This window comes from Girardinichthys multiradiatus, chromosome 19 (genome assembly GCF_021462225.1).
Source record: "Girardinichthys multiradiatus isolate DD_20200921_A chromosome 19, DD_fGirMul_XY1, whole genome shotgun sequence".
Lineage (NCBI taxonomy): Eukaryota > Metazoa > Chordata > Actinopteri > Cyprinodontiformes > Goodeidae > Girardinichthys > Girardinichthys multiradiatus.
The window spans coordinates 35,193,223-35,212,940 of record NC_061811.1 but is presented as its reverse complement, the minus strand read 5'-3'; the positions used below and the strand labels follow the sequence as shown (position 1 = coordinate 35,212,940).

The 19,718-nt window shown below is 39.3% G+C and overlaps 1 protein-coding gene across 2 annotated transcripts; it reads left to right on the top strand.

The window, feature by feature from the left end:
- Nucleotides 1–144: 144 nt before the first annotated feature.
- Nucleotides 145–16,312, top strand: asmt2 (acetylserotonin O-methyltransferase 2). 2 transcript variants are annotated; one of them, XM_047346266.1, is made up of 9 exons: nt 145–458; nt 563–653; nt 2,265–2,439; nt 5,008–5,137; nt 9,684–9,752; nt 9,838–9,956; nt 10,059–10,196; nt 10,877–10,999; nt 11,073–16,312. In XM_047346266.1, exons 2-9 carry the CDS (start codon nt 573–575, stop codon nt 11,282–11,284), a joined length of 1,047 nt encoding a protein of 348 aa, XP_047202222.1. In that variant the 5' UTR covers nt 145–458; nt 563–572; the 3' UTR covers nt 11,285–16,312. The 2 variants fall into 2 exon arrangements, with proteins under 2 accessions (XP_047202222.1, XP_047202221.1); XM_047346265.1 differs by having other exon boundaries at nt 5,005–5,137.
- The last annotated feature ends 3,406 nt before the right edge of the window (nt 16,313–19,718 follow it).

The following is a 19,718-nucleotide window of genomic DNA, read 5'->3' as shown; positions in this document are numbered from 1 at the left end:
TTTAAACTTGACATGTATTTTTATGTAATTATTTTGTGATTTATACATTTATGCACCCATTTTGGCACCTTCAGTAACCCATACTCTGACTCGTCCTTCAGTTCTGAGCGCTACCCTGTATCTCCAACCACAGTTCCACAGCGCCCTCCCTGGTGCTGCGGTTCAACCCGGCATTACACTGACTGTGGGGGGACTGACTTGTAACTGTCGCACATCGACCAACGCTGCTACATGAAGCCAAAGCGGCTTGCTGCAGGACTTTCAGCAGGATCCGGAGCAGGGATGCCTCTCCTCTGTCTCTGACCGTGTTTTTAGCACCTGTCTCATCCCGGCTCCGGCTCCAGCACCTACAGTTTGCCTGCTTTGGCAGCCAGACGTCGTGGTTTGATGTTATTCTACGTCGAATAAAAACGGTTACCCTTTTACCCAAAATAACGACCTTTTGGGAGATTTTCTAGGTGAGTTAAAAATAATAATGACTTGTGTGTAACGTTTTGTGTTTTTGTTGCTGCAGATTTCCTCCGGGTAGACAAATAGTCTTTGTGTGTCTCTCCTCCATCAGGAGAGCAGCGATGGCAGAACATCTCTCTCAGAGTGAGCTGGACTACCCATTCAAACTTCTGGAGTATTTCAACGGCTTCAGAGTATCAAAGGTAACATTACAGCGTTTAAATCTCCATTGAATTAGAAGGTGAATATATCACTGTTTAATGTGCTCCAATCAGAGCGTGGACATTTTCAGTTGCTGTATTTACAGTGCATGGTTTCTTATATTTGCATTCCACTTGTTAAATATAGTTATTATTACATTTTTATAAAGTTGCAGTTACTACAGAGAGATCAATTATCTGATGCATCTCTTCAACCTTTAATTGTCCAGTTAAAAGCATATATTTACATTCACTGTATAAAATACACAAAAACTTTTTTCTCGCTGACATTAAACTGAGATTTAACTTTTTTTTAAATTTGTTTTTACTTTTTGCAAATTCAGAAGTTTGCATACACTAAGTATACTATGGCCTTAAACTATCTAGGATGGCTCTGATGAGTATGTCATGGCTTTGAAAGCTTCTGATTTTAACGTTGCACTTTAAGCACGCTGCTTCCTTGTGTGACATCATGGAAAAAATTAAAGAAATCAAGTAAAATATCAGGAAGAGAATTGTCCACCTGAATAAGTCTGGTTCATAGTTGAGTACCATTTTTCAGATGCCTAAAGGTGCCACATTTATCTGTCTGAGGAAGTATAAATATCTTGCGAATATCTAGCAGTGAAACTAGTTCTGCACAATTGGGCCTAAAGGCCTCTCAGTGAGGAAGAAGCCATAATTCTAAAAGTGACATAAAACAGTTTCCAAATTCACTTCGGGACAAATATGCTACATTTGGAGACATGTCCTGTGGTGGGATGAAACTAAAGCTCAGGTGTTTGGCCAAAATGATCATTTGGAAACGTTTGGAGAAAAAAAGGGGAAAGCCTGCAAACCCCATAACTAATTTGAAGCACTGGGTCAGGAGCATCATGTTGTTTTGGTTTTTCTGCAGGAAAAAGTGATGTACTTCCTTAAATATCTCATTACTGTCGAAAGAAAAATAAAGGCCGCTAGAGCCTTAAAAATGATAAAATATACAAAAACAAAAAAAATAGATAGCATCATGAGGAAAGGAAATTAAGTGAAGATATTGAAGCAACATCTTAAGAGATCAGCCAGCGTGTTAAAGGTTGGGCGCAAATGGGTCTTCCGACTGGAAATGACCCTAAGCATGCTGCCGAATTAGTTACAAATAGGCTTAAGGACAACAAAGTCAATATGTTGTATTGTCCATCAAAAAGCTCTGATTGCAATCTCATAGAAAATATATGGTGTGACGAAGGCAGCCTACAAACCTGACTCATTTACACCAGTTCTGTCTGGAGGAATGGGCCACAATTCCAGCAAACTATTGTGGAAGGATACCAAAAACGTTTGATCCAAGTTTAAAAACTATTTTACCAAATAATAAGTAAATATATGTTAAGAACTGAACCTGAAAAAGTTAGAAATACAATTCCTCATTATTTTGACATTTATCAAATAAAAATAAATTTGATAACTGTAACTGACTGAGAGGGCAGGTTTAGTTTGATTTTGTGTGAGCCAGTGTGAACAGGTTATGGGACTTTATATACAGTGTGTGTAAATATTTGCTTTCAACTGTATTCGTGAGCGTAATGCACGATGCACAAAAAAATGGCCTTAGCTTTATGTCTGTGTCCTCAGGTGATATTTTCAGCCTGTGAGCTTGGAGTGTTTGACCTCCTGCTTAAATCCCAGGAGGCCATGAGTGCCCAACATGTGGCACAAGAACTGGGCACCAGTGTGGACGGGATGGAGAGGTTGCTGGATGCCCTAGTGGGAATCGAAATCCTCGAGGTGGAGAGGGCAGAAGGAACAGGTGAGGAAGGGGACACCGTTCATAGTCTCCAATAACTGATACATTTATTAGAGTTTCATTCTTATTAGAGTTGTTTTAGATGATTTCTTCCTGTATTTTATTACATGAAACTCGAGCTATTACAGTGCCTCGCAAAAATATTTATACCACTTTACCAATGAACCACAAGGCAGTAGAAAACCAATACTGCACATTAGCTTTAACATACAGTACAGACCAAACGTTTGGACACACCTTCTCATTCAAAGAGTTTTCTTTATTTTCATGACTATGAATATTGTAGCTTCACACTGAAGGCATCAAAACTATGAATTAACACATGTTGAATTATATACTGAACAAAAAGTGTGAAACAACTGAAAATATGTCTTATATCCTAGGTTCTTCAAAGTAGCCACCTTTTGCTTTGATTACTGCTCCACACACTCTTGGTATTCTGTTGATGAGCTTCAAGAGGTAGTCACCTGAAATGGTTTTCACTTCACAGGTGTGCCCTGTCAGGTTTAATAAGTGGGATTTCAAGCCTTATAAATGGGGTTGGGACCATCAGTTGTGTTGTGCAGGAGGTGGATACAGTACACAGCTGATAGTCCTACTGAATAGACTGTTAGAATTTGTATTATGGCAAGAAAAAAGCAGCTAAGTAAAGAAAAACGAGTGGCCATCATAACTTTAAGAAATGAAGGTCAGTCAGTCCGAACAATTGGGAAAACTTTGAAAGTGTCCCCAAGTGCAGTCGCAAAAACCATCAAGCACTACAAAGAAACTGGCTCACACGAGGACCACCCCAGGAAAGGAAGACCAAGAGTCACCTCTGCTGCGGACGATAAGTTCATCCGAGTTACCAGCCTCAGAAATCGCAGGTTAACAGCAGCTCAGATTAGAGAACAGGTCAATGCCACACAGAGTTCTAGCAGCAGAAACATCTCTAGAACAACTGTTAAGAGGAGACTGTGTGAATCAGGCCTTCATGGTAAAATAGCTGCTAGGAAACCACTGCTGAGGACAGGCAACAAGCAGAAGAGACTTGTTTGGGCTAAAGAACACAAGGAATGGACATTAGACCAGTGGAAATCTGTGCTTTGGTCTGATGAGTCCAAGTTTGAGATCTTTGGTTCCAACCACCGTGTCTTTGTGTGGCGCAGAAGAGGTGAACGGATGGACTCTACATGCCTGGTTCCCACCGTGAAGCATGGAGGAGGAGGTGTGATGGTGTGGGGGTGCTTTGCCAGTGACACTGTTGGGGATTTATTCAAAATTGAAGGCATACTGAACCAGCATGGCTACCACAGCATCTTGCAGCGGCATGCTATTCCATCCGGTTTGCGTTTAGTTGGACCATCATTTATTTTTCAACAGGACAATGACCCCAAACACACCTCCAGGCTGTGTAAGGGCTATTTGACCAAGAAGGAGAGTGATGGGGTGCTGCGCCAGATGACCTGACCTCCACAGTCACCGGACCTGAACCCAATCGAGATGGTTTGGGGTGAGCTGGACCGCAGAGTGAAGGCAAAATGGCCAACAAGTGCTAAGCATCTCTGGGAACTCCTTCAAGACTGTTGGAGAACCATTTCAGGTGACTACCTCTTGAAGCTCATCAACAGAATGCCAAGAGTGTGTGGAGCAGTAATCAAAGCAAAAGGTGGCTACTTTGAAGAACCTAGAATATAAGAGATATTTTTAGTTGTTTCACACTTTTTTGTTCAGTATATAATTCCACGTGTGTTAATTCATAGTTTTTTATGCCTTCAGTGTGAAGCTACAATATTCATAGTCATGAAAATAAAGAAAACTCTCTGAATGAGAAGGTGTGTCCAAACTTTTGGTCTGTACTGTATATTCATGAGTGTGAAAGCTGGTGGTAGCAGCATCATGCTGTGGGGATGGTTTTCATCAACAGGGGAAACAGGTCAGAGGTGATTGGCAGTTGGATAGAGGTAAACACAGGGTAAGAATAACACTGGAGACTGGGGCTGAGGTTTGCTCTCCAGCAGGACAACAGCCTTTATCATTCAGCCAGAAAAACAATGGAATTGTGTTTATGGTCTATCACATAAATCCAAATAAAACCACAAGTTTGCGGTTAAATGAAAACATGTGGTACAGTTTAAGGGATGTGAAGACATTTGCAGGGCACTGTAGAGCAGCTTTTCTTGCCTGACATGACTTTAAGTTTAGTTTTTAAAGAAAGAGTTAAAAAGTTTAAGAAATCTTTAAACACAGGCCTGCAAAATCTGAGGATTTTCTCAATAGCCTGTGTGTCTTGTCTTTTTGTTGAAATCAGAAAGATGAAGGAAAAACATGTAGGCATACAAGCATGAAGATTTTACTACTCACTTGATTTTTTCTATGAAGGTTGTTAATCTATTTTGAAAGTGATCATAATTCTGTTGCCTCAGTTAGGCTGCATAAGACTTGAGAGGTAAAAGCATGCATTTGTTAAATGGATGTGTGATGTGAACGTGTTTACTTTTAGTTTCAAATTCCCACTGTGTTTGGTTCTGTTTAGCAGCAGATCTGGACCATTCTGTGACTGATTGCTGTTGACTTTGTCTATTTAAGCAGCTTTGTACAGCAGCTCAGATGTAGCTAACCTTTACCTGGCCAAAGGCAGCGCTAAATCTCTCCATGACATGATCATCTACCAGTCCCAAACCATCTACCCTCTGTGGAACAACATGGTAGATGCCATCAGGTCAGTGGGCCACTACCAGTTTAGATAAGCTTTTTTATTAGCAGGAAATCAAAAACCATACAGCTCCCTGCAAAAATATTCATACCTCTTGAACTTGTTACAACCACAGACTTTATTCTGTTTTATTTGGATTTTATTTGAAATGCCGACACAATGGCAAATACAGTGCCTTGCAAAAGTATTCGGCCCCCTTGAACTTTTCAACCTCTTGCCACACTTCAGGCTTCAAACATAAAGATATAAAATTCTAATTTTTTGTGAAGAATCAACAACAAGTGGGACACAATCGTGAAGTGGAATGAAATTTATTGGATGTGTCAAACTTTTTTAACAGTAAAACACTTAAAAGTGGGGCGTGCAATATTATTCGGCCCCCTTGCGTTAATACTTTGTAGCACCACCCTTTGCTGCAATTACAGCTGCAAGTCGCTTGGGGTTTGTCTCTATCAGTTTTCACATCGAGAGACTGAAGTTCTTGCCCATTCTTCCTTGCAAAACAGCTGGAGCTCAGTGAGGTTGGATGGAGAGCGTTCATGAACAGCTGGAACACCTGGATACATTTATTTGTGAACCATTCCATTGTAGATTTGGCTTTATGTTTTGGATCATTGTCTTGTTGGAAGATAAATCTCCGTCCCAGTCTCAGGTCTCTTGCAGACTCCAACAGGTTTTCTTCCAGAATGGTCCTGTATTTGGCCCCATCCATCTTCCCATCAATTTTGTCCATCTTCTCTGTCCCTGCTGACCAAAAGCAGGCCCAAACCATGATGCTGCCACCACCATGTTTGACAGTGGGGATGGTGTGTTCAGGGTGATGAGCTGTGTTGCTTTTACACCAAACATATCGTTTTGCATTGTGACCAAACAGTTGGATTATGGTTTCATCTGACCAGAGCACCTTCTTCCACATGTTTGGTGTGTCTCCCAGGTGGCTTGTGGCAAACTTTAAACAAGACTTTTTATGGATATCTTTGAGAAATGGCTTTCTTCTTGCCACTCTTCCATAAAGGCCAGATTTGTGCAGTGTACGACTGATTGTTGTCCTATGGACAGACTCTCCCACCTCAGCTGTAGATCTCTGCAGTTCATCCAGAGTGATCATGGGCCTCTTGGCTGCATCTCTGATCGATCTTCTCCTTGTTTGAGATGAAAGTTTAGAGGGACGGCCGGGTCTTGGTAGATTTGCAGTGGTCTGATACTCCTTCCATTTCAATATGATTGCTTGCACAGTGCTCCTTGGGATGTTTAAAGTTTGGGAAATCTTTTTGTATCCAAATCCGGCTTTAAACTTCTTCACAACAGTATCTCGGACCTGCCTGGTGTGTTCCTTGGTCTTCATGATGCTCTCTGCACTTTGAACAGAACCCTGAGACTATCACAGAGCAGGTGCATTTATACGGAGACTTGATTACACACAGGTGGATTCTATTCATCATCATCAGTCATTTGGGACAACATTGGATCATTCAGAGATCCTCACTGAACTTCTGGAGTGAGTTTGCTGTGCTGAAAGTAAAGGGGTCGAATAATATTGCACGCCCCACTTTTCAGTTTTTTATTTGTTAAAAAAGTTTGACACATCCAATAAATTTCATTCCATTTCACGATTGTGTCCCACTTGTTGTTGATTCTTCACAAGAAATTAGAATTTTATATCTTTATGTTTGAAGCCTGAAATGTGGCAAGAGGTTGAAAAGTTCAATGTGGCCGAGTACTTTCACAAGGCACTGTACGTATGTGAAGTGGAAGGAAAATAAAACATGGTTTTAAGAAAGCTTTTACAAATAAAAATCTGAAATGTGTAGTGTAGATTAACATGTAGCCCCCTTTACTCATGTAAATAAAATCTAGTGCAACTAATGGCCGTCAGACTTCATGGGTAAGGTGGGAAAACAACATCCAAAGCTTTAAAAAACTCAGTTAATTTAATGTATTATCCCGTACTGCAAAGAGTACTGGACAACCTGTACCTACCAAGGCATGTCCATTCGCCTAAACTGGCAGCCCAGACAAGGAGAGCATTATTCAGATAGGCAGCCAAGAGGACAATGGAAACTCTGGAGGAGCTGCAGAGATACACAGATCAAGTGAGAGAATCTGATGACAGGACGACTATTTGACGCGCACTCAATAAATAGCTTTTATTGACTGGCAAGAAGCAAGCCATTGTATAAAAAAAGCCACCATGAGTCTACTTTTAAAGTATTTGACAACCCGTGACCGCAAATATTTGGAACAAGATGTTTTGCCGAGATGAGACCAAAATGGTACTTTCTGGCTACATGCAAAGCAATATGTGTGTAGAAAATGAAGCACATCAACCTGAGCACCATCCCCATGTTAGAATATGTTGGTGGCAGCATCATGCTGTAGGGACGCTTTTCTTCAGCAGGGTCAGGGACACCGGTCAGAGTTGATGGTAAGATGGACACAGCTAAATATAGGGTAATGCTGGAAGAAAACCTTTTTCAAAGCTGGAAAAGGCTTGACACCAGGGCACAGTTTTACCTTCCAGCAGGGCAAAACCTTAAACATACAGCTGGAGCCTTGATGGAATGGTGTTGATCTAAGTATAATTACGTGTTAGAATGGCTCAGTCAAAGTCTAGACCTTAGTAAAATTATAGTCTGAGGCAAGATTCAGTAAGCAATGTTTTTTCTCATCTTCCCCACCAGGTTGGGCATACATGTACTTTACAATTCTATATTTTGTTATTTAGTTTGATTTGTGAAAGGGAAATCAGAGAAGGCCCACATTGTTGGATCGTGACCCCCAGCAGGTTCCTGACCTCATCTTTGGGAAACACTGGGTTAAATCAGTCTGTGGTTATAACATGATCAAATATGAAAAGGTTCATGGGGTGTTAATACTTTTGAAAGCTGCTCAGCAGTACGCATGTTTGCAGAAGTAAAACAAAGTAAAAGAAAGAGACTGTCTCTTTTCCATACAGGTCCTTCTCAAAAAATTAGCATATTGTGATAAAGTTAATTATTTTCCATAATGTCATGATGAAAATTTAACATTCATATATTTTAGATTCATTGCACACTAACTGAAATATTTCAGGTCTTTTATTGTCTTAATACGGATGATTTTGGCATACAGCTCATGAAAACCCCAAATTCCTATCTCACAAAATTAGCATATCATTAAAAGGGTCTCTAAACGAGCTATGAACCTAATCATCTGAATCAACGAGTTAACTCTAAACACCTGCAAAAGATTCCTGAGGCCTTTAAAACTCCCAGCCTGGTTCATCACTCAAAACCCCAATCATGGGTAAGACTGCCGACCTGACTGCTGTCCAGAAGGCCACTATTGACACCCTCAAGCAAGAGGGTAAGACACAGAAAGAAATTTCTGAACGAATAGGCTGTTCCCAAAGTGCTGTATCAAGGCACCTCAGTGGGAAGTCTGTGGGAAGGAAAAAGTGTGGCAGAAAACGCTGCACAACGAGAAGAGGTGACCGGACCCTGAGGAAGATTGTGGAGAAGGGCCGATTCCAGACCTTGGGGGACCTGCGGAACCAGTGAACTGAGTCTGGAGTAGAAACATCCAGAGCCACCGTGCTCAGGCGTGTGCAGGAAATGGGCTACAGGTGCCGCATTCCCCAGACCTGGGCTACAGAGAAGCAGCACTGGACTGTTGCTCAGTGGTCCAAAGTACTTTTTTCGGATGAAAGCAAATTCTGCATGTCATTCTAAAATCAAGGTGCCAGAGTCTGGAGGAAGACTGGGGAGAAGGAAATGCCAAAATGCCAGAAGTCCAGTGTCAAGTACCCACAGTCAGTGATGGTCTGGGGTGCCGTGTCAGCTGCTGGTGTTGGTCCACTGTGTTTTATCAAGGGCAGGGTCAATGCAGCTAGCTATCAGGAGATTTTGGAGCACTTCATGCTTCCATCTGCTGAAAAGCTTTATGGAGATGAAGATTTCATTTTTCAGCACGACCTGGCACCTGCTCACAGTGCCAAAACCACTGGTAAATGGTTTACTGACCATGGTATCACTGTGCTCAATTGTCCTGCCAACTCTCCTGACCTGAACCCCATAGAGAATCTGTGGGATATTGTGAAGAGAACGTTGAGAGACTCAAGACCCAACACTCTGGATGAGCTAAAGGCCGCTATCGAAGCATCCTGGGCCTCCATAAGACCTCAGCAGTGCCACAGGCTGATTGCCTCCATGCCACGCCGCATTGAAGCAGTCATTTCTGCAAAAGGATTCCCGACCAAGTATTGAGTGCATAATTGTACATGATTATTTGAAGGTTGACGTTTTTTGTATTAAAAACACTTTTCTTTTATTGGTCGGATGAAATATGCTAATTTTGTGAGATAGGAATTTTGGGTTTTCATGAGCTGTATGCCAAAATCATCCGTATTAAGACAATAAAAGACCTGAAATATTTCAGTTAGTGTGCAATGAATCTAAAATATATGAATGTTAAATTTTCATCATTACATTATGGAAAATAATGAACTTTATCACAATATGCTAATTTTTTGAGAAGGACCTGTATATACAAATGCAAGTTTCATGTCATGCAGGGAGGGGAGGAACCAGTATGAAAAGACCTTTGGCCTTCCATCTGATGATGTTTTCCAAGCAATTTACAGGTTGGTGTTTATTTGATTGCTCAAAAAGCTTTACTGTTCATTTTTAGCTTATATTTATTGGTAATGATGGAATTATACCTCACAGTTCTGAGGAGGAGATGCTAAAATTCATGGGGCTGATGAACTCTTCATGGGTTCTTGATGGACACGACGTTGTGACAGCATTCGACCTCTCTTGCTTCCAGAAGATAATTGATCTTGGAGGTGAGGACCTTTACTCATCCATTTTTCCTCCCTGCTAATGGTCTCTGCTGTTTCCACATGTTGATGGCTATAAACTCTGTCCTGTGATTTTAAAACTCCCAGGTTGCACTGGTGCTCTGGCCACTGAAATGGCAAGGGCATATCCCGCATCTTCCATCACCGTGTTTGACCTACCAGAGGTTGTAGAAGCGGCTCAGAAACATTACTCACAAGAGGGCAATGGTGTTGCATTTCAATCAGGTGAGCTTTAGTCATCTTCTCTTTCCATTTCAGATTGACTGATCAAGATATGTAAACCAGACAGTAGTATGAAAACTCAAAATTAAATAGCTAATTATTTGAATGCTTTCTTGAACTTTTATTTAACCGAGAATGTCAAGAATTTAGGACATTTTTTATTTTTTGTCTCATCACCTACGGTCTCAAAGGTCTGTCACACCATCCCCATATCCCCATAGTTACACATAATGGTGGCATTATCATGCTTTTCTTCAGCAGGGACGATAAAACTGATGAAAACTGATAAGAACGGTGTTCTGTCTAAAAAACATTTTCTTAAACAGCTTTTTTCCACCAAAAAAGGACTGTACCAAATTCAACTAACTGATTTTTCAGTCCAGTTTTAACTAATTCCTAAAGCAGGTTTGAACAAAAATATCACTATGTATTTACTGCAAAGATTTCTATTCTAAGATTAGTCATACAAATACAAAACTTGATGGATGGATGGATGGATGGATGGATGGATGGAAAGTTTAGACACGTAGATAGTGAATAAAGTCCATAAAAACATATATTTTTATACTTTTCCTCCAATCTTCTGATTACAGTATCTGATCCATTTTAACTCAGCATAGATTCAGAACTGAGTTTGTATCTCCAAAGCTCTTGCTTTCATGTGCTTCCTCCTCTGCATGCAGGAGATTTCTTCAGAGGTGATATTCCTAGTGCAGACCTGTATGTCTTGGCCAGAATCGTCCATGACTGGACTGAAGAGAAGTGCCTGGCACTGCTGAAGAAGATCTATGAGGCTTGTAAGCCTGGTGAGTTCAATGTAACACGAGTTAAACATAACAGTTCTAGTCAGCTCAGTATGTTTTGTCGTCGTCTCGCCAGGTGGAGGCGTCCTGCTGATAGAGGCGCTGCTGTTTGAAAATAGACGAGGGCCTCTCATGGTTCAGATCTTCTCCCTCAACATGCTGGTGCAGGCGGAAGGCAGGGAGCGCTCCCCATCTGAGTATACAAACATGCTCAACAAGTCGGGTTTCCACAATGTTCAGGTCTGCAGGACCGGGAAGTCCTATGACGCCATCTTGGCTATCAGATGAGCTCAGAAACTCAGAGGGAAAGAAATATGGCAGTGATTTAAAACACTCAAATGTTTTGTTGGGGTTAGGAGACAAACATGAAACTTGAACCTTTGTCAAGTTCAACTCAGTGTACTTCTCAGATGATCTTCTGAAGTCACGTATCTACTGGATAATAGGTCATGTCAATATTTGATGTTCTGTTAGTATTCCTACCCCTGAAAATATTTCCATGTATTTTATTTGAATTTTATGTGATAGACCAAGGGTTCCATAAATTTTCACCCTGCCCCCTAAAATATTAGTAACAGAAACTGGTGACACCCTAAAAATGCATATGATTATTTTACTCTATATTTATTTTTTAAATAAATAAATATAAAGTTTCTTAATTCAATGGTATATTTAATTATTTAATAATGTATTAAATAAATAAATGGTACAATTAAATTATTTAAATGGACATTTATTGGTACATTTCTTTATTTCATGATATATTTATTTAGTTAATTTTGGCCCTCCGTACATCTCAGGGGTCACATCGCAATAATTCTGAAAATCATCTCGCTACTGCCCACTTGGTGTCGCACAACCCCCACTTTGGGAACCCCTGTAATAGACCAACACAAAGTAGAGCTCTGCCTTGAAGTGGAAAGACCAGGATACCCATTGTTTACCAAATGTTTTCCAAATAAGTATCTGAAAAGATTGCCATGCATATGTATTCACACCCCTTCACTCTGATAGCTCTAAATAAGGTCCAGTTGCCAAAGCTAGCTGCCTTTAGAAGTGTTCTAATTAGTTAACGTGTTTAATTTTAACTTGGCATATATACAGCTTTTCTGTGAAAGCCTTGAGGATTTAGGTTTGTTGTGCTGCTGGAAGAAGAACCTTTGCCTCAGTCATGAATCTTTTGCAGCCTCTAACAGATTTTCTTCCACCATTGTCCTATATTTCTCTCTATCCATCTTCCCATCAACTCTGAGCAGCTTCCCTGTACTTGCTGAACAAAGGCCTCCCCACAGCACCAACATGTGTCAGCCTGAGTAGGTTTGTTCAGGGTTATGCACCTGCCACATAAAGCATTTCTTCTATAGGCCACAAAGTTGAGCCATAGTTTCTTTTGACATTTAACGGCACATTTTGCGGTGCCCCCTGCATGTGACAAACTTTCAACAATGGCTTTCTTCCTGCCATTCACTGTTCCATAAAGGACAGAATTGTGGAGTGCATTACAAGTGCTTGTCCTGTTAAGAGATCTACCTACAGAGCTTTGGATCTCTGTAGTTCCTCCAAAGTTACCGGAGGTCTCTTGGCTTCTTCTCTAACTAATGCTCTCCTTGCCCATCCTCTGAGTTTATGTTTTGATAAGTTTGGAGTTGTGCCGTACGCTTCCAATATTCAGATGATGTTTTATGAGATCCTCGAAGCTGGCAACATGGATTTATGACCAAACCCTGGTCTGTCCACTATGCTTCTTTTTCTGCAAGCTATTTGTTCACTAATGTGGAGTCTGAGAAACATCCATAAATGTAAAAAGGGTGAATAAAATGCATCGCACACTTTTAAGATTTTTACTTATAACGCTTTTAAAAAAAAACATGTTAATTGTTCTTCCACATCACAGTTTTTCAGTACTATGTGTGGGTCTGTCGGATAAAATCACAATAATTAAACTTTATGGTTCTAACACAACAAAATGTGGAAAACAGGGAAAACAATGAAGTCATATTCAGTAAATCAATAGAGCTAGGCTTTATGGAAGAGTGGCCAGAAAAAAAAAAAACATTACTTAGTGTTACAAATAAGAAGGCACGTTTTGAGTTTTCCAAAAGGTTTCTGGGCAGCTCTCCAAATGTATGGAGGAAGGTACTCTGGTCAGATGAGACTAAAATTAAATATTTCAGTCACCAAGAAAAACGACATGTCAGGTGCAAACCCAACACACCCTATCACCCCAAGTAAACCACCCCCACAGTGAAACATGGTGGTGGCAACATCATGCTGTGGGGACAGTTTTCAGCAGCAGGGACTAGGAAAGCGGTCCGAGTCCAGGGAAAGGTGGATGGTGCTAAATACAAAGATATTCTTGAGTAAAACCTGTCAGTCTGCCTGTGATTTGAGACTGAGACGGAGATTCATCTTCCAGCAGGACAATGACCTGAAGCATACTGCTAAAGCATTATTCGAGTGGTTAAAAGGGAAATGTTTAAATGTGTTGGAACGGTCTAGTCAAAGTCCAGATCTCAAACCAATTGAGAATCTGTTCACATGCAAAAACCATCCCAACACGAAGAAGCTGGCCCAGTTTTGCCTTGAACAATTGGCAGAAATCCCAGGTGAAAGATGTGGCAAGCTCACAGAGACTTATCCAAAGAGACTTGTTGCTGCAAAAGGTGGCTCCATAAAGTACCAACTTTAGAGGGGGTGAACAGTTATGCACGCTGAAGTTTGCTTTTATTTTGTTCTATTTGTTGTTTGCTCCAGGTTGTGAGGCAACAAAACATGAAAAAATGCCAGGGGATGAATACTTTTGTTTTTCTGTTTATTTTATTCTGATGCTTTTCGGCTTACAGCAAATGAAAACATAACATTTAAGATTAAAATATGACTAGAATATAATCAGATTGATAAAAATACATTTTTTATACAGAAATTTGGGCTAATGAAAACTATGTTTAATACCTGCTTAAATGTTATTTTGAAAATGTACTTTTAATTTGACAGAAAAGCCTCATTGGTATCCATATTCTAATTTATCGAATATGACTGCTCTTTGCAAGGCCATTGAGGAACATTAAAAGTCAAAATAACTCAACAGGAGTGCTATATTTTGCTCTTTACAATATATATGTGATTATCTATTAAAACAGAAAGGCTGTAGTAAACTATATTAGGTATATTACGTAAAAGTCATGCCTAAACATTATTCTAACTCTAGAAATCTTTGAATCTGGAGCTGTATGAAATGTTTCTATAATCTCATAGATCTTCTGTTTTGCTTTTTTTTTTTACACTTAAATGTTTCAGATCATCAAACAAACCTTAATATCAAGGAAGATAACCTAGATAAAGTTATTTTCAAATGATTATTTCATTTATTAAGCAAAAAAGCTATTCAGAACAACCTGGCCCCATGTGAAAAAAATTGCACCTTTATTTAATCTTAAATCTACTGTGATTGAAAACGTTTCTAGTTCAATTTCACTAGCCACACCCAGGCCTCGTCACCACTAGATCTGAAACTGTCTGACAACATTAATTACATTAATTAGGCTTAAAGATTTTAAAAAGCAACACATGAAGCATTGATCTAACAACATTCAAGAACAGATGAGAAACACTCATTGACTGGAAATGGTTACAAAGTCATTTCTAAGGCTTCAAAACTCCAGGGAACCACAATAGGAGCTGCTATTCACAAATGGAAACAACCTAAAACATCTTTTAAAGCACTGCAGATCTTACCTTTCCGAGGTAATGGCAGTGTTCGTGATTCAGCAATATGAGAGAGACTAGGCAAATATGGCCTACATGAAAGGCCAAAACCACTGCACATTTAAAAAAAAAAAACATTTTGGTGATCTTCAAGACTTTTTTGGAAAATGCTTTGTGGACTTACAAGACAAAAGTGGAATTTAAACATGTGTCCCATTACAAGTGCTAAAACTAGTATTTCAGAAAAACGATATCATACCAACAGTCAAACACGGTGGTAGCGTGATGGTCTGTGGCTTCCGGATCTCCGGCCATCAGTTCATGATCTTAAGCTTAGGCACACTTGGGTTTAAGCAGCAAGACAATGATTCAAAACACACCACTAGCAATTCCACCTCTGAATGGCTCAAAAAAGTGGTTTTGGAGTGGCCTAGTTAAAGTCCATACTAAAATTCAATTGAGATGCTGGTGGTTGAACATGTTTCTTCAAAGACGATTGGCCCAAAATTCCTTCACAATGATGTAAAAACTCATTGCCAGTTATCCCAAATATTTGGGAGTGGTGGCATAGTGGTTAGAACAGGAGGTTTGTGTTCCAGAGGGGACACAAGGTTTGTATCCCACAGATTACCACTCTGGGTCCCTGAACAAGACCCTTAGCCCCAGAATGCTACCCGGGCACCGCACAATGGCAGCCCACTGCTCCCTATAAGGGATGGGTTAAATGCAGAGGACAAATTTTGTTGTAATGTACATGTGCAATGACCAATAAAGATGATTATTATTATTCGTGGCAGTCTGAAAAAACAGGTATTATTTTTGGGGGGCAATTACTTTTCTAACTAAACATATGAAACCATTTTAAAACTGCCTTTTATCTACTCAGATTATCCTTATCTGGTATAAAATCTTCTTAATTATCTGAGACATGTTATTGTGAGAAACAAAATACCTGTATGTCCAGTCGATGGGTTGTATCTGTTGCAAATGTAGAAATGCAGAGAGTTGTGTGGTTGTGATTTTATTTCATAAAATGTGTAGAATCCAGGATTTCCTGTTCACTGTGATGCTGCCTAGTTCCTTTCCTAAACTGTGCATTTATCAAGCTAAGATTTTCCTTATTCAGTCAGTTGTTCTAAAAACGATTTTGATTGTTTTATGTTTCTTAAAGGAGAATCACTGTGTTATTGTTTAAGATGCTCTTGATGGTACGTTTCCGGCTCTATTTAGCTGATTCATCCTTTTCTCTGGTGTTACTTTGTAAAACTGGACGCACCGGCTGTAAATCTTTATACAACTGTTCACACCCATTTACTGTTAAAGAATCTGTTTAGGGTATCTCAACCACAAAATAGTTGCAGATGAGTGTTCAAATTAAATACACGGCTCATGAGTGTTTAGAGAGTGGTGAGATTTTATGTATGTGTATCAGTGGTTTGAGTTTGTATTTGAAAAATCAACATATGGGTCAGTAATACTGTATTTTCTACAGCAGCACAATTTACTCCAAGCCTGTTTGATTTCCTACAGACGCTCCTCTAGAAATGAAAGAAAGCTGTGATTTACGAATTTCCCTTTATAATTTTGGTTCAATAAAAATAAGTGTTAACAGTTGTGTGGTGATGGATTTTAGGTATTCTGTCTTAGTTTGTATAACGGTACTCAAAAGCATTGTGGAAACTAAATGATTAGCTCTATTTTTTATTGATATTTCATATTATTTCTACCGCACTATAAGCATTTGGAAACTCGGGATGCATTGCTGCATCATATATCGGTCATGATGTCATTCCCCAACTATCATATCATGTTTTTACCATGCATTACCTCTGTTTAATTATCTGATTTTGCGTTTGCTAACATTTTATAACAGCCAAATTCTAAAAACAGCTGCTCTCATTCAAAATACTACTTAACATTTTTATTGAAAGATAACAAAAAAAAGTAGAATTTTGACTCTAAGCGGCCCATTTACACAACATTTGTAACTGCGGCCACTATTTACGTCCTTATTTCAACTCCCTCTCTGCAGACAAGATCTTAAATGTTTAGTTTTGACCTTTTTACATTTGTTGATAAGTAAAAAACACAGTAGAACTTCCACAGACTTTGAGAAGCACTCGGGTCATTGCACTTAATAACTGATCATTCAACAGCATTATTCAATAAAATAAAATAATTCAGATGACCTTTGTAGAATTTTGGTTATATACTGGTTAAAACACTACCATGTTCCTCTTTAATTCAATTCAGATTATGTGCACATGAGCTAACAAAATCTTAAATCGTGAGAATTACAGCCATCTGTGCTGTTATTTGGCTATACTTACTTGTATGGTGGTCTGAGAGAAATACATAGCAAAATGCAGCTGCAGTTTCCTCAGCTGGTCTCTGCCGTATCTCCATAAAATCGATCTCTATATAAAATCTCTTTTTGATGGGTAGAGCTTGAGCCTTCAGTTTAAACTTGTTCATTTAAAGCAAAGCCTAATGCATTATATTTAAGTTTACAATGAGTTGTGAAGCAAACACTTTCAATATGGAGTTCTTAAAAAGACTAAACAACGAAAATTAAAAAAAATCCATGTGGGTGAGCAACAGCTAACCTTTGTTTCTGCTGCTGTGCTCACACAAAGAGACATTACCACTATCAAGCTCGTCTTAAAAAACATTTGTCTCTGTTCTGCGTGAAAGATCCAAAGTCTGCCCCTGAAAAAACAGTGTATGGTAAATCTTTTATTCATCCCCGAGCAATGCACTGTTAAATGACATCGTGGTGAGCTGAGTTCAGTTCGTTTGTAATGTAAAAAACGGGCATTGTTCAGTTCAAAGTTCTCAAAAAAGTAAACTCGACTCATGAACTGGTTCTTTGAACATGTTCATCCAAAACCCTGCCTTCCTACATACAAAACGCTTTGTGTGGTGGAAAACTAGCACAGCACACCACCTTGAAAAAAAAAAACATCCCCACTGTGAGACATGGAGGTGGCAGTATCATGCTGTGTGGATGTTTTTCCACAGCAGGTTTGGTGAAGGTGGTAAGAGCTGGTTGGAAGATGGATAGAGCTACATACAACACAATCTAAGAAATAAACCTGAAGTCAGAGCTACTATGAAGTGGTTCAGATCATTTGTTAGAATACTAGATGGTTCATTCTAGATGGTAGAGACATAATGTCTTACCTCTGTGTTGTTCCAAAAATGATTAAAGGAGAGATGCATACATTCCAGAACAGTGGCAACGTCATGCCCAATCACTTCCCTGTCAAACCAAATACTAAAATTATAAACCGTACTACTGGTAACTCCATACCCAACTAGCACTAGACTGCAACACAAAGATGGGTTCAAAAAGCATGGCTGGTCCACATCACAATTATGGACCACTTTATGTTGGGCTCTCACATAAACCCCCCAAAAATATGTCGAAGTTTGAGATTTTAACATGAAAAAAGCAAACATCTCTCTGGCTCCAGTCTCTTCCCTTTACCTCTCACCAGCTTCCCCTGTGCCTGCTTAAGAAACGCATTTCAACAGCATGATGCTGCCACCACAGGGTTCTGCCACATGTGCTGGTGATGTGCAACTTTAGTATTCTGCCACACAAAGCTTTTGCATGTCATCCAGAACACATGCTTCCAAATGTTTGCTGTTTCCTAAATGTCTCGTGGCAAACTGCTAACAGCAGCATGATTCTTCTCAGCGTTCGAGATTTTAAAAAAGAGTTATAAATCTAAGAAACTTTGTCTCATCTATGAGCTCAGTCCAGAAAGAGGAAAAATCGAGGGATTATGAGTTTACACTTGCATTTGTGGATGAAGCAAAGAACTGCAGTGACAGTTATGACAATTGTTATGAATTTTAAGGAATCACTGTTCAGTGTGGAATTATACGGTTCAGGTTTCATCAGTCTAACCATATTGAATTTAAAATTAATCCACCATAGATTCCTTAAAATAGTGAAATTGCCCTTAAGTTTAACGGAATCAGAAGCTCCTAACAAAATACCTATTCATAAGCTATCAAAGCTACAACATGGGGGGTGCCCACTTACCACTGGCTGGGTAGGCAATTAAACGCTAGTTGTTCTGGGTGCAACAAGTGCTTCTGCTGCACCCAGTGGCATGCTGCCCTGGGTAGTGAGCCATATGGCTCATATCAGAAAGAATAACTGAATAGGCATTCATTGTCTATTATAATGTTAGTCTCTCCCCTCTAGACATCTTTGACCAGCTGTTGTCTGTCCCACCACCATGTCTGCTCATCATCATCTAGTGAAGTGACAAGGCTCATGTTAAAAGGGGGCTGGAGAACCCTTTAAAAATTATATGGAATTTTTAAAATAATAATATGATAAACTGTAAATCTATTAAATTAAACTGGTTTCGAGTTAGAATGGATAAGACTGAATGAACTGAATACAAACTGAAAGTGAATTTTTTGGTGTAGTTCTTTGACATTTCTTTTTAGTAAATTTAAAAAATCTAAATACATTTGTTTAAATTACTGACCCAGGGTGAACAAATCTATCTGGTGTTGAAAAATTACATGTTTGTGCCACCATCGTTTTTATTCACTTTTCAGCTTTTTGTCAAAATGTGTCTTTCAGTTTAAAATATTACTTAATTCAACATTGTATGATATACTCTTTTAAATAAATGTAAGGTTTGAATAGTTTATATTTTACACCGGTTAAACCTTCTTTGAAACATAACTAATATTCTATTAACTAACTAAGCTGCCGCTTAGGGCACCTGATCAATAGGATACCACCAGGAGCCCTTAAATAGTCAACCTCTATTTATTGAGGTATTGATCATTTTGAGTCATTGCCTTTTGGTACCTTCACCATGCTTCAATTCATGACTGCAAATGAGATATTTCATACCCACTTTGATAGCAAGCCATTTAAAGTTAATTTTCTACTCATGTAGTTCTACAAATGTGGCTGTGTGACTTATAAAAAATATTACAAACAAGAGTTCAGTTAGTTATTTTGGTTTGATCAGGGGTCACA